General features: G+C 41.0%; 1 protein-coding gene across 1 annotated transcript in view; it reads left to right on the top strand.

Moving 5' to 3' along the window:
* Positions 1-15,773, top strand: part of ADAMTSL3 (ADAMTS-like 3) — a 313,622-nt gene that overhangs the window by 222,287 nt on the left and 75,562 nt on the right. The window contains exons 16-17 of the mRNA XM_006885199.1: positions 4,484-5,555; positions 11,779-11,906. Of these exons, the coding sequence (XP_006885261.1) occupies positions 4,484-5,555; positions 11,779-11,906 (1,200 nt within the window). The remainder of the gene's footprint in view (positions 1-4,483; positions 5,556-11,778; positions 11,907-15,773) is intronic.

Here is a 15,773-nt window from a genome sequence, read left to right as displayed (position 1 = left end):
AAGGCCCTCTATGAGGTGGATTGATTCAGTGACTGGGATAATTGGGATGGGAGTGTCAGAGACAGTGCAATTGGCACAAGACAGAGCGGAGTTTAAGGCTATTGTACATAGGGTCGCTATGAGTCGCAAGCGACTCGACGGCACATAACAACAACAAGAAGCAGTCTCTACCTCAACAACTAAGAATCCCACCCTGCTCTTTTCTTGAACCTACATTCCCTGGGTTTCTCAAATGGTTAAACACTAGACTAGCAGCCAAATTATTGGCCCTTCAAACTCACTCAGAAGCACTTTAGAAATAAGAGCTGGTGATCTCCTCCTGAAACATCACAGCCTTGAAAACTCTATGTCGTCTAGGTCAACATTGTGTATATGGCATCACCATGAGTAGGAATCAACGACAGTTAACAGCAACAGCTAAAACCACCACATCTCAGCAGACCAGACCCTAAAGGGCTCACAAGCCATCCAAGAAGACTCAAAGGAACTTTCTGATCAACCAGCACTAGTAAACCCACCAGTTCACTAGGAGTGCCTGTGAACTGAGAGGCTGTCCAAATGGGCTTTGCATCTGTTTCTTCTCCCATCATGCCCCTGTCAGGTCCTTACCAGGAGAACTGGAAGGAGTCTTCAAACTGCTAAAGACCCTAATTTCATGACCTTCCAAATCCAGCAATCCCTTCCGTGTGAGTCCACTCTCTAGTGTGCCCAAACCCTGCAGCCCACTCTCTCCAACCTGCCAATAACCTCATTCATCATCAGAGAGGACCCTGGTGACCCTCCCACCTCAGGTCCACTCTAGACACATTGAAACCATCCCCAGGTGAACTGGAACTGCAAGCTACTTCTCTTAGAGGGGAAGACTCTGAAGAGTGTCAGCTTTGATCCCAGCCATCTCCAGTTCCCACTCAGACTGCCCTCCAGCTTGCTAGACCTGCCTTTGTCATCTGGTCATCCCCAGTCATATATGTTGTTGTTATGTACCATCGAGTCAGAAGCGACATGTGGCTGAGCCTTCAGCAGGTTTTAGAGGCAGTAAATCAAACTTAGAAGATTGCCCTTCTTTCTCCTTCTGAGCAGCTGGTGGATTCGAACCACTAGCCTTTGGGTTGGCCAGTGCAGCTCTTTACTCACTAGGCCACCAGCACTCACCAGTCATATATGAGAGTGTATTCAGATTTTATTTCATTGTCATATACCTCTGACGTAGGTGGTATCCTTACCTACAGTTTACAGGTGAGAAAACTGCGACTCGGTCTGATTAAATGACTTGTTCAAGTGGCAGAGTTAAGAGTCAAACTCTGATTTGTGGGCTTTAAGATGCTTGCTCTGGATTTTTTTATGATTATTATTTTCCATTTCTGCCCCACCACCAGACTTTAACTGGAGTTCCTGAACTTTCTCCTCTTGGAGCCTTCAAATGCTCTCACACACATTTCTACTTTTACTTCCTCTTTTATATCCTGATCTTTAACGAGATCAGCTTCCCCAAGGCTGTCCTTCCAGGAGGTAGAGGCCCAACCTGACAGAACAGTGTAGAAATATGTCAGAAATGTGTGTCTAGAACCTGGGTAACTTTGAAGCCATTATATTAACATAGCATAGAACAAAATTATCCCTCAAATGTAGGAATCACCTTATTTCATTAAAGAGCCCCAGTGGCCTAGGGTAAACTCTTAGCCAAAAGGGTGGCAGTTAGAATCTACCATCCACTCTGTGGCAGAATGTAGAACAATCTGATTCAATAAAAATTTCCAAGATCAAAAGTCTGATTAAGGGTCATTACAAGTCTGAACCAGTTTGATCTTAGTCGGTTTGGCTTGAGGTTTTGGGGTATATTTCATTAAGGAGTCTTGCTGGTGTAGTTTATCAGGCTGCTAACCAAAAACTCAGCCGTTCAACTTCACTGGACACTTCATGGGAAAAGAATGAGCAGTGTCCTTCTGCAAAGATGGACAGCCTCAGAAATACAACGGAGGGTGGCTGGACATCAGGGCTGACTGGAGAGCAATCAATTTGGTTTCCCATGGTCTGTTTAATTTGGCTGTTCACCTCATACGTCCCCATACCAGGGCTTTACAGATTAATTGTATTTTCTTGAAACTCCTTCAAATGGGTTCTCTTTGTTACTAAAATAATTGGTCACTATGAAATTTATCCAAATCCAGGCATGGTACAAGTATCATGCCAGGCTGCTAACTGAAAGGTCAGGCGTGTGAATCCACCAGATACTCCGAGAGAAAGGTGAGCCAGTCAGCTTCTGTAAGGGTCATAGTCTGGTACACGCTGTAGGTTAGTCTTGCAGAATCACTGTGAGTCAGAATGCACTTAATGACAATGACTTTGGGTTTGGTCAACACTCTTGGCACCAGCAGCCAGGAAATAAAAAAACGTATTGCGATGGGTAAGTCTGCTGTTAGGGACCTCTCTAAAGTACTCAAGAGCAACGGTGTCTCTCTGGAGACTAAGGTGCGCCTGATACAGGCCATGGTCTTTGCAATCACTTGTTATGCATCAGAGAGTTGGACAATGACTAGGGAGGATAGAAGGAGAATTGATGCCTTTGAGCTGTGGTGTTAGAGAAGAGTATTATTGAATGTACCCTGAACTGCCAAGAAAACAAATAGATTCATCCTGGAGAGGGTTAAACCAGGCTACTCCTTGGAGGCAAGGATTCTGGGGCTTCGTCTGACATACTTTGGACATGTTGTAAGGAGGGACAGGTCCTTGGAGACGGACATCATGCTTGGGAGGGTGGAGGGACGGTGTAGGAGGGGAAGACCCTCTATGAGGTGGATTGATTCAGTGATTGGGGTAATCGGGATGGGTGTGTCAGAGGCAGTGCGATTGGCACAGGATAGAGCAGGGTTTAGGGCTGTTGTACATAGGGTCACTAAGATTCGCAAGTGACTCGATGCCACGTAATTAAAACAACAACTTGTAGCTTAGTGGTAAGAAGTTGAGCTACCAATCCAAAGACAGGCACTTTTTTAATTAATTTCAATAAAAATTTACAGAGATTTTGGATTTCCATTCATTCATTGTTGCACTTTTCTCCCCTCCCAACCCTCCCCCTTACAGTACACTCCCCTCTTGGAAAAATAAAAGAAAAATTATTTCATTGTTTTATAATCCTTCCCCCCAGGTCCACATCCACTCCACTTTGTAGCCTTCACTCTGGACTCCCATCATGACAAAAATACCTAGCGCTTCTAAACAGTTTTCTCCTTCATCTGTTTCAATGCACTATACATTATTGAACCCATCTTTCTCAGTTTCCCCCTAACCCTGATGTAAGTCCTGTTTTACAACAGTGGTACCATGCAATATTTGTCCTTTTGTGACTGAGATACTTCACTCAGCATAATGTCCTCCAGCGTCACCCATTTTGAATAATATTGCATGAGTTCCTTGTTTTTCAATGCAGTATAGTATTTCATTGTGTGAATATACCAAAGTTTCTCTATCCATTTGTTTGTTGATGGGCACTTAGGTTGTTTCCAACTCCTTGCTATTGTGAGCAAAGCCACAATAAACATGGGTATGCATATATCTTTTTTGGATATCAGTTATGGTCTCTTTGGGGTATATTCCCAGTAGTGGAATTGCTGGGTCAAATGGTATCTCTATTTGCAACTTTTTGAGAAAGCACCATACCACCTTCTGCAGTGGTTGCACCATTTTACACTCCCACCAACAGTGAATAAGGCTTCCAGTTTCTCCACAACCTTGCCAGCATTTGTTGCTTGCTGTTCTGTTAAACTTTGCTATTCTTACTGGGGTGGGATGTTATCTCATAGTTGTTTATATTTGCATCTCTCTTAGAGTTAGGGATTTTGAACATTTCTTCATGTACTTATTGGCCATCTGAATGTCTTCTTTGGTGAAGTGTCTCTTCATATCCTGTGCCCATTTTTCAATTGGATTATTTATCTTTATCTTGTTATGGTACGCAAGTATTTTATAAATTCTAGATATAAGTCCCTTATTTGACATGTCATTACCAAATACTTTTTTCCCAAAGACAGGCACTTTTAACCCTCCAGCTTCTCCCCAGGAGAAAGATAAGCAATCCCACTGGAGGGTCAGCTATGAGTCGGTCCAGACTCCACGACATTGAGTTTGAGGATATTTTGGGTGTTTCCTTCCATACTGTTATGGCACTCTGGTAGCATAGTTGGTAGGGAACTATGCTTCTCACCCAAAGGCAGTGCCTCTCTGGCAGTTCGAATCCACTAGCAGCTCCTCAGGAGGAAGATGGGCAAACTCCTTGACAACCCACTGGTGGGTCAGCTATAAGTTGGTTCCAACTCACTGGCAATGACACAGAGATATGTTATTAATATTTTTATCCTGGCATGTTTCAAAAGAGGAAAAAAATATATATACTTGTTGACTTGTTTTAGTCTTGAAATATCAGTACCAAAAGGTATTTATTATTGAGGTGTGTGTTTCATTCTTTGTTTTTCTTTTCTCCTTGCAGAAAGAAAAGGAGAGACAAAAACCAAACAACGCGATCAGAGTCCTCAGATCCTGGGCATCCAGAGAGTCTACATTCAGACAAGGGAGGAGAAGCGCATTAACCTGACCATTGGGAGCAGAGCCTATCTGCTTCCCAACACATCGGTGATTATTAAATGCCCAGTGCGACGATTCCAGAAGTCCAGGATCCAGTGGGAGAAAGATGGCCACTGTCTGCAGAACTCTAAACGACTGGGCATCACCAAATCGGGCTCCCTCAAAATCCACAGCCTCGCAGCCCCTGACATTGGTGTGTACCGGTGCATTGCAGGCTCGGCCCAGGAGACGGTAGTTCTCAAGCTCATCGGTACTGATAATCGACTCATTGCACCCCCAGCCCTTCGGGAGCACAGGAGGGGATATCCAATGATGGGCCACAGCCAAGACAATAGTTTGGGAGCCACATGGCATAAAATGCGGCAAATGTGGAATCACAAAAATGAGCTGTATCTAGATGATGGCCAAATTCATAAGCAGCCTATCTTGAGAGCTCTCTTGGACCCCTGTGGCAGTTCCGCAGGAAACACCAACTCCTGGGAGCTAAAGAACAAGCAGTTTGAAGCAGCCGTTAAACAGGGAGCCTATAGCATGGACACAGCCCAGTTTGAAGAGCTGATAAGAAACTTGAGTCAGCTTATGGAAACCGGAGAGGTCAGTGACGAGCTTGCGTCCCAAGTGATCTATCAGCTGGTGGCAGAGTTAGCTAAGGTGCAGCCTTCTCACCTGCCGTGGATGGGTGTCCAGGAAGGGGGACCTCGCTCATCTCAGCTGAGAGAGGAAACAGGAGGCATGCCCCAAAACTCAAATGCAAAGAACTCAGGCAAGCTGACCTTCAAGCCAAAGGCACCTGTTCTCCTGAGGGAAAGGCATCCTCCCACCATTTCATTTAATACAACAATAAATTCAAGGATTGGAAATACAATATATATTACAAAAAAGACTGTGATCATCAATATACTGTGTGACCTTGTAACCCCCAGTGAGGTCACATACACGTGGACCAAGGATGGAACGTTGTTACAGCCCTCAGTAAAGTAAGTAAAAGAAGAGATTAAAAACTCAAGAGTATATACCTTCTTAATAACTATTCCTGTTTTCTTGTAAATATTTTCAAAATCCTTCTCCTCAAAATATGCTTCCAATGGGATTATTTAGAAAGTACACTATAAAAATTTAGGCTGTACTTTTCATATATAGGCTGGCATGTTAAAATTAAAACCATCATATTATTCTAGTTACTAGTCTATAATTATGCCACAGGTCTGGATACAGAAAGAATAACTGCTGGCAGAGCCCACATTTACAGAGCATTTAATAAGATTCAGAAATAAAATCACTATTATGCCATTTGTTGTTGTTGTTGTTATGTACCATCGAGTTACCTGCAACTCATAGCGACCCTATGTACAACAGCCCTAAACTCTGCTCTATCCTGAGCCAACCTTATTGTCTCCGACACACCTACCTCCATTTCTCCAGTCACTGAGTCAATCCATCTCATCTACGGTCTTCCTCTCCTGCACTGTCCCTCCATCCTCCCAAGCATGACATCCCTCTCCAAGGACGGGTCCTTCCTTACAACATTTCAAAGTATGTCAGATGAAGCTTCAGAATCATTTCCTCTAAGGAGCAGCCTGGTCTAACCCTCTTCAGGATAAACCTGTTTGTTCTCTTAGCAATCCATGGTATATTCATTACTCTTCTTCAGCACCACCACTCAAAGGCATCAATTCTTCTATCATCTCCAATGCCATTACAAACAAAAATCCTATCGGTAGTAATCCCATGCTATGTATAAAATATAAATCAGAATTTAAAGAAATATTATTAGATCCTCAAAAGAGATGCAGTCACATTTGTCCTTAATTAGAACATTTCAAAATCTATCCTCAAGAACAGTATTGTCAATGATAGAATATCCATGCAATTACAAGGAAGACCAGTTAATATACTATTATTTTATTTTACCCATTAGGCACTAATGCCAAGTATTAAAAAATTGAAGATTTTTACTAACCTCTGCACCCTGAAGTTGGTCAAATCACAATGGAGTGGTAATAATAAGTGATTATAATGCAAAAAAAATTAGAAACAAGGAAAGATCTGTAGTTGAAAAACAGGCACTTTGTGATAGAAATTATGCTAGTGGTCACATGATCAAAATTTGCATGATCATTGACTCATTAACTGGAAACATGTTTTCCTCAATAACATCAGGGGCATTAAGCATGTGTACCTTGTTGTTGTTGTTGTTGTTGATAGCCGTCAAGTCGAGAATGACTCATAGCTACCCTATGAACAAAAGACCTGAAGCCTTTCTATAACCATTGTCATTTTTCAAAGTCATAGAGTTTCCCGAGCCATGTTGTTTAGGAAGTGGATGCCCGTCCTGCTTCCCATCCTGTCAAACTGGGAGCTCCACCAAACACTGTCCACCATGGGTAACTGTAATGACATTTGACACCCCAATAGCACAAAATTCAGCATCACAGCAACCCCAGGTTAACTCAATATAGCATATTGACAGATGAGTGCTATTCCACTTAGATGAATGTTCTCCAAAATATTGTCACAACAACTGATTTTAAATACAAAGGCCCTCCCCACAGTCTTTTTTTACTCTAAACATAAGGCTTAAATAAAAAATGATCAATATAGTATGTTTTTGTTGTTATATGCCTTTGAGTCACCTGCAACATATAGCAACCCTATGTACAGCTGCTCTGAACCCTTCCCTGTCCTGAGCCAGTCTCACTAATTCCAACACACCAACCCCCATTGCCCCAGATGCTGTATCAATCCATCTCATCTGGAGTCTTTCTCACCTGTGCTTTCCTTCCCCCCTTCAAGCATGATGTCCTTCTTTAAGGACCAGTCTACTGGCCATGTGCCCAAATTATGTGAGATGGAGCTTCCAAATCCAAGCCTCCAAGGAGAGACTTGATTTCACCTTCCCCAAGGCAGACTAATTTGTTTACTTGGCAGTCCGTGTTATGTCCAAGACTCCTCTCCAACACCACAACTTGAAGGCATCTATTCTTCTGTCACATTTACTCATTGTCCAGCTCTCTGAAGCATAACAAGTAATTGAGAAGACAATGGCCTGGATTAGGCACAACTTTGTCTCTAGACTGACATCATTGCTTTTCAGCACTCTGGAGAGGTCCATGACAGCAGACTTTCCCAATGCACTAAATGGAATACATAAGAATCAAATCAGCTACATCTATGAAAAGAAGACCTGGAGAAGCTCAATACCATCAATCAATCAAAAACAAGACTAGGAGTCAAATAAAACAGGTGTTTAATTGCTTCTATGTAAAGAAAAAGTAAAGTTCATCTACAAAAGCCCAAGTATAATCCTTGAGTATTACCACTGAAATGTAGGGATCATCTGAAGAATAGAATTGATACATTGAACACCTACGACTAAGGACCAGATGTGGGATGATATCATAGATATTATACATGGAGACAGAAAAAGGTTATTTTAAAAAGAGAAAGAAAAGAGTCAAAACCAAAATAGATGTTAGAAAAAAACTGAAATTTCCTCTGGATGAGTAACTAAAGTGAACAGAAGACATGATGATGTGAAAGAGCTGAATGAAGATTCCAGAAGCTGGCTTAAGAAGACAATGTGATTATAATTAAATGTGCAAAGCATGGGAGTTAGAAAACCAAAAAGTTAAAGGAACTAAAGAAAAATCTAAGCTGTAAGTTGGATTCTGTGGCTAAGACTAAGCCTTGAGAGGGATTCTATGGGTAAGATACGGGATTAAGGGAGGGGGGAGGAGAAGATGGAAGGAAATGATAGTAATTTTACCAAAAACAACTAATAGTCAACCATTTCAAGAGTTTGTGTATGATCAAAAACTGGTGATATTGATTGGAGAAATCTAAGCTGAACTGAAGTCACCAGCTAAAAGCAATTTCCAGTAATTGATAGAATATCAATAGAGATGATTCAGAAAACAGATGTACCCTTGGAAATGCTCATTCATCTATATAAAAAGATCTGAAGGAAAACTGTTTGGTCAACTGACTGTACAATATCAGTCTTTGTGCCCATTTAAAAAAAGTAATCCAACAGAATGTAGAATTATCAAGCAATATCTTAATACCAATTATAGGTAAAGTTTTGCTGATGATTATTCAAAATAATTGCAGCACTACATCAACAAGGATATGCCAGAAATCCAATCCAGGTTTAAAAGAGAGCATGGAATGAGATATATCATTGCTGATGTCAGATGGTTCTTGGCTAAAAGCAGAGAATACCAGAAAGATGTTCACCTGTATTTTCTTGACTGTGCAAATGTATTTGACTGTATGGATCATAGCAAATGATAGTTGACATTGCGAAGAATGGAATTTCCCAAATACGTAATTATTCTCAGCTGGATCCCAAGTCAGGCAGTCATTTGACATCAAGCCCTTTATGCAATGTACGAGAAGCCAGATTATATGAAAAAGAGCACAGAATCAGGATTGGAGGAAGACTCATTAACAACCTGTGATATGCAGATTAAGGCACACATACTCGCTTAGGGTAAAGAGTACTTGGCGCCCTTGCTGATGAACATCAAGGACTACCCATTTAATGTGAATCGCACATCAACACAAATAAGATAAAAATTCACACAACTAGACTAATAAGCAACATCTTGATAAATGGAGAAAGATTGAAGTTATCAAGAATTTTATTTTGTGAGTTCATAATGAACACCCATGGAAGCAGCAATCCAGAAATCAAATGATCTAATCAAATTAAGTTAGGGAATCTGCAAAGAACACTTTAAAAGTATATGTTACTTTAAGACCTAATGTGTCTCTAACCCAAACTAGGGTATTTTCAATTATCACACACAGATATGAAACGTAGGCAATAAATAAGAAGACTTGATGTATTAGAATTATGGTGTTGACTAAGAACATTGAATATACTGTCAGTGGACTGCCAGATGAACAACACATACATATGTCTTGGGAAATGTTTAACCAGAATGACCCTAGGAAGTGAAGATAATGAGACTGTTAATACCTCAGACATACGAGGGACCAGTTCCTGAAGAAGGACATCATACTTTGTAAAGCAGAGAGTCAGCAGAAGAGGAGGAAGGTCTTCAATGAGCTGGATTGACCCAGTAACTGCAATGGACTCAAATATCACAATGAAGAGGACAGAGGTGGGCCAGCATTTCACCCTTTCCTTGTGTGTACAGGTTTGCTGTGAGTCCACACCAGCTCAATAGCACCTCACAACAACAGTCACATCTGAGTCTCACTTCAGGGCTTTGAATTTAGCAGGGCAATGCTAATAGTTTTCTGATGAGGTTGTTGAGGAACAGAATCATTAGCTCACAGCCGGTCAGAAGCAAGGGCTATATTTCTTGACCACTAACTTTGATGCTTTAATATAACACAAATAGTAGCCTTTTTAGAAAGATTGCCTATCTGATGTAATAGCATAGATCATGCAAAACATGTCTTATAATCCAAATATAAGGTGATACCATCAAGGGTTTTGGGGTGTTTTTTTTTAAATATACAGAACACAAGATTAAATGTCATGCATTCATTTCTTGTAAGCCTTATCTAAGTCAGTGCAAAGTTATCACATTAAAAAAACCACTAATCACTAATGTTACATAAGATAACAAAATTGATTTCTGCATTCTCTGCTGTCTCTAAATCTTGCAATTCATACACAAGAGATGATAGACATTTCCTTTGTACTTATTTTTATTTAAGAATTTAAACTTCCCCCTTTCTGTCCTTGGGGAATATGAAAAGACACAAATAAAATGGTAGATGTGAAATTATTTTGTAGACCTCAGATACTTTAAGGGAAAAATATTTTTTCTTTATCATGCTCTTGTGCATCAAAACTAACATGGGAAAACATTGGAGTAAAACTAGATGTATTTGACTTTTTTTACAGTAAATATTTAGGCCTATGTCTTCAAATGACAAAGTAGATTATACCTAACAGTTGAATTCTTTTATCCTAGAACTCAAAAACCAAGAATGCAACAAAAGTTAAGGAATCAGAGAGCCTAACTTAAGAGTTCTCAAACTTTTCCCACTTCTTGTTAAGGAGCCTTGGTGGCATAGTGGGTTGAAGGTTGTGCTGCTAACCAAGAGGTTGACAGTTTGAACCCACTAGTCGATCCTTGGGATGAAGATGAAGCAATCTGTCCTCATAAGAGTTACAGCCTCAGAAGTCCTATGGGACAATCCTGCTCGTTCTGAGTGGTTGGTATGAAATAGAATCATAATAGTCTGCTTGGTTAAGATTGCTAAAGTGGGCTTTGAATTCGTATCTATCTGGAACCAGATGGTCTCAAGGAAGCTTCAAATCATTATGAAACTAAGATTAAAAAACAAAAACAAACAAAAAATTAGAACAAGCTCTCTTCTCTGCTTTTCTGAATAATTAACTTCATTGCTTAGGAAACACCATCCAGCTTGTAGTGCTGGAGTAGCATTTATATGAAACATTTTACGAATATCTATAATTTGGAAACCACATGCAGGTTAGCCCTGATTCCTAACAGTATCATCAAAATCCTGTATAAACCACACTACCTCGCTGACTTACTCCATTTAGAGATGGCGTGAGATAATCCCTCACCACAGGGCAGCCATGCTCAAAGTGTGGACTTCCACTACAAATTTCCTTCTCCAAAATCCACACCTGCAGTCCACTAGGAAGGAGAATTTCAGTAGGAACCTGGGGCTTAACAGCCAGCACACCCATAGGTTTTGATAGTTTACACTTTGAAAAGAATGTGTTCGATAAGTACCTAGAAAAATCTCTTCACCAGTTAAGCTGCATCCAGCTCTGAGTCTAAGGCCAGAGAGAGCCACAAGTGTGGTCTGCATGATTAATGCACTCGGCTACAAACTGAAAGGTTGCAGGTTGTCGTCCATAAGGCAGCATCTTAGGAGAAAGGCCTGGTGAACTCCAGAGAAGTCAGCCATTGACAACTCTGTGAGGCCCAGTTCTGCTCTGACATGCCTGGGCTCACTGTAAGCCTGAATCACCTCCATGGCAACTTGAAAGGCAAGAGAAGAGTCCTTTCCACTCTCCTGCTTTATATAGCTCTCTGCCTATTGGCAGAAAGCTTGGTAAGGTCACCTTGTGGAGTCTCTGCCAGCTCACAGTCTAATTTGCCATCTTTTCAGTGACTTACTGTGGGCCCAGAGCAGTTGAATGTGTCATATGAATGCCTCTTGTTTCTAACTGTTCTGCAGGATAATTTTGGATGGAGCGGGGAAATTGCAGATATGGAACCCTACAAAAAAAGAACAAGGAGTCTACGGGTGCTCTGTAGCAAGTCGTCTTGGCTCGGATGTAGAACATTCTTCTGTGCTTTATGCAGGTAATGTCCCTTGTGGAAAGTCTGTCATGGTTCTCATTTGTTCTCCATTGAAATATGGGGCAGCGGTTCTTAAACTTGAGTCACCTGGAAACTTCATCAGAACTCTGGCCCAGACTCCTAGGTTTCCAACTCAGTGGACATCTTAGTTCTTTGTTGTTGTTATTGTGTGCTGTTACATTGGAACTGACCCATAGCTGACCCTCTGACAGATTTTCAGAGACAGTAAATCGCATATGAGGAGATCGTTCATCCTTCTCCCAAGAAGCATCTGGTGGATTTGAGCTACGTGCCTTTGGGATGGCAGTGCAACTTCTACAACAGAGATGCCTTAAGTGGATGGCTTCAACAAACAGAAATTTATTCTCTCACAATTTAGGAAGCTAGAAGTAAAGAAGTCAGTGTGCCAGCTCGAGGTGAAGGCTTTCTGTCCCTATGTCTCCTGGTTCAAGGAGTTTCATACAGAAACCCGAGTCCAAAAGATGTATTGTGGTCCACTCCTGGCCCTTCTCTTTTGGTGTCACTGAGGTTCTCCCTTTCTCTCCTCACTTCTTTCTCCTTTTATCTCTTGTAAGACACAAGGTGATGCAAGCCTCAGGTCAGGGAAACCTCCCCTTAAAGCAGATCAGGGCTGTATCCTGATTAAGGATATTCCAACCTAATCCCTTTACAATTCCTTGGGTGATTACATCATGGGGGATGATTATATCATTATATTACTGCCTGTAATCTTATCTCATTAACATCAAAGAGGTTAGGATTCATAACACATAAGATATTTATATAATATGGTGAATCATGGCCTACCCAACTTGGGGAGGACAGTTCAATCCATGGGAGTAGGTTGGGATAGAATCCAAAAGTCTGCACTTCTAGCATGGTTAAAACTCAGGTTCTGCAGATGCTGCTGCTCTGAGGACCTCAGTTTGAAATTGCCTGCTTTACAGCTTGTTCTTCAAGAAATAGGACTTGAGGAGGATTTAACTGGCAGTGAAGTACCACCCACCAAGGAAAGAGAATAATTTCCTTTTAAAGTTTATATAAGGAGCACTGGCAATTCACTGGTTAAAGGCTTGACTGCTAACTGAAAAGTTAGACCCACTCAAAAACTTCCATAACGATTACCACCAGGAAAGGCAGTTCAATCCTCATGTGGAAGTGCTAGGAGTAAGAATTGACTTGATAACATCTAACAACGCTAGCAAAAGTTGACACATAGCTCCCTAAGGCTTATCTATCAATCTTTGGAAATACAGGAAGTTGTAACTTGAACCTATGTCTTCTCAGGAGGTGGACAACGTCATTTTAATATTTAAATATACTTACATTATAAAGTTGTTGGTGGTGTTATAAAGCAACTCTGGTGGCCTAATGATAAGAAGCTATGCTGCCATCCCAAAGTCTCACAGTTCAAATCCACCACCTGCTCTGTGGGAGAAAGATGGACAATCTCCACTCATGCAGTTTACTACCTCTGACAGCTAGCTAGAGGGTCAGCTATGGGTCAGTTCTGGCTTGATTGCACACAGCAACATTAAAAAGGAAAATTCTTAGGTGTTGAAGTTGTAGACAATGCTTTCTTGTGGTAAATTCATGTTCTAAGGTTAAAAAGAAAACCTGAGAGCCATTCCCCAGGTCGCACGGGGGTTAAATGCTTAGTAGCTTACTGGAAGGTTGTTGGTTTCAAACCACCAGTCATTCCACAGGTGAAGACATTGCTTCCACAAAGTTACCAGCCTGGAAAAACCTGTGGGCAGTGTTACTCCACATAGGGAGACAAATAAGTAAAATTGACTTGACAACAGTGAATTTATTTTTATTATTGGCTATGACATCAGTGTACCAAAAGTAAGAAGAGAGGCATCATCAGAGTCTGGAGTTCAGCTTCTAAACAAAGGGTTGAACTTTGTAGCAAGTGCCTCAGTACTTCATGTTATAGATTAAGGAAATTGGAGCAGGTCAGGATGAAAGATCCTGGAACCTGCATTGAAGATTCTAAGAGCTGAGCTGTTCTTTTCTGCGGTACTACCCCTACACACAGCCCTTTTTTAAAAAAAAAAAAAAAATTTTTTTTCATTTCAATGAACTTCTACAGATATTTTGGAATTCCATTCATTCATTGTTGCACCCTTCTCCCAGCCCACCCCACCTCACCCATCCCCCCCACCCCGCCCCGTTTGCTCCTCTCCTTGAAAAGCAAAAGAAAAACTCCCTCATTGGTACACAATCCCCCCCAGCACCTCCCCCAATCCCACCCCCAACCCCAAATATAATCCGCTCTGCAACCCTCATTGTGTACTCCTACGATAAACATAATGCCCTAAAATGTAATACTTTTAAACACAGTCCTTTATGAGAAGGCATTTATTTCAAGCTATGGGATTCCTGGGGAGAGTGAGAATCGCTGTCAGCTTTCAAGTCTTTCACTAAACTCATCCCAAAATGGTCTAGCTTCCTAATAGAGATTGAATGAGATTGTTAGCTTCCTAACAATCCACTAGAGTTTGTATAAAGTTGTCAGTGGCCAGAGAACAAGAACTAAAATGACAACTAAAATCCTTTCTAAGCCAAAGGATTACCGTGTCTTCCAATCTCAGGACAGCTTTCACTCTCGGCAGGCTGTCCAGGAGAGAACGAAACATGACCATCTGAGGGATCTTCTCTTGACTACATGATTAGTTGTACAGCCAGCTGCGTTGTGACTCTTCATACATTCTTTTATGTAAAAACTGTGCTTTGTTGTTGCTGTCATTAAGTCAGCTTTGACCCATGGTGACACTTTGCACAAAGAAATGAACCTGCCTGATCCTACATCACCCTGCGATCATTTGCAGATCAGATTTATGGTCTGTAAGGCTTGAGTTAAGAAGGCAGATTAAGAAATGTGCCTCTTTCTCTGGGAGCTCACATGCCAATGGGGGAGTAGAACCAACCATTACAGCAGTGGAAAAGGAGTGCTTAGTCACCCTCCTCTCTGGAGGCCTCCCCTGCCGCTCAGTTATCATCAGGATCAGCAGTTTCCCCCTATCTCAACCCCCATCACTCTGTGAACTGTTGGTGTTTTTCCACCAGCCTATAAATTCCTTGATAACAAGAATGGCTGTTTTCAGTTTTATCTTCACACCATCTCATGGTAGAGCTCTAGTGACCGAATCCTTAGGGAATTTCCCTGCTAACCCAAAGGGATGCCTCTCTGGCAGTTCAAATCCACTATCCGCTCCTATAGGAAGAAGGTGAGCAATGCCTCCTGTGTGATTTACAGCCTCAGAAATCCAATGGAGCACCAGCTATGGGTCCATTCTGACTTGATGGCAATGAGTTTGAGGGGTTTGTTTGTTACTTGTTTTATCCAGCTCGGATTTGATAAAAGACATTTGTTACAACAATGACTGAATGGAAATCCAAAGTTTCTGTAAACTTTTATTTAAAAAAAAGAAATTAAAATTTTTTAAAAAAACCATTTAGTATATTTCCTGAATGAGTTAATGAATTAATCTGTTGGCTGAGAATATGATTCTCAAAATTCAGGCACTTTTATCACTGAATGATCCTCTTTTTTACTTTTTTTCCCCCATGCAAGTATTACACATAATTTTGTTTCAAGTTGATAAAAGGCTAACCTTGACTTTCTTTTGCAGTCAGTTCTAATCTACTTGCAATAACTTCAGACAGTCTCATAAATTGGACACTTGAGACGTGTTCTTCCCTTGAGATCTTCTGCGAGTAATGATGTAAATAATGTTTTAATTAGACTGCTTTGCCCTCAGTGTTCTTTAATAGTTAATGACTTTTCTATTTTGAATTGAAATGAGTTTATTAGAGTAAGATGAGAAAGTACCTCTCTGAATTTCCAGTTGCAAGATCCCTAAG

Source organism: Elephantulus edwardii, unplaced genomic scaffold, assembly GCF_000299155.1.
Source record: "Elephantulus edwardii isolate Elephantulus edwardi_28Jun2011 unplaced genomic scaffold, EleEdw1.0 scaffold00041, whole genome shotgun sequence".
Taxonomy (NCBI): Eukaryota; Metazoa; Chordata; class Mammalia; order Macroscelidea; family Macroscelididae; genus Elephantulus; species Elephantulus edwardii.
The sequence above is the reverse complement of the archived record's forward strand: the minus strand, read 5'-3'. Positions and strand labels throughout refer to the sequence as shown.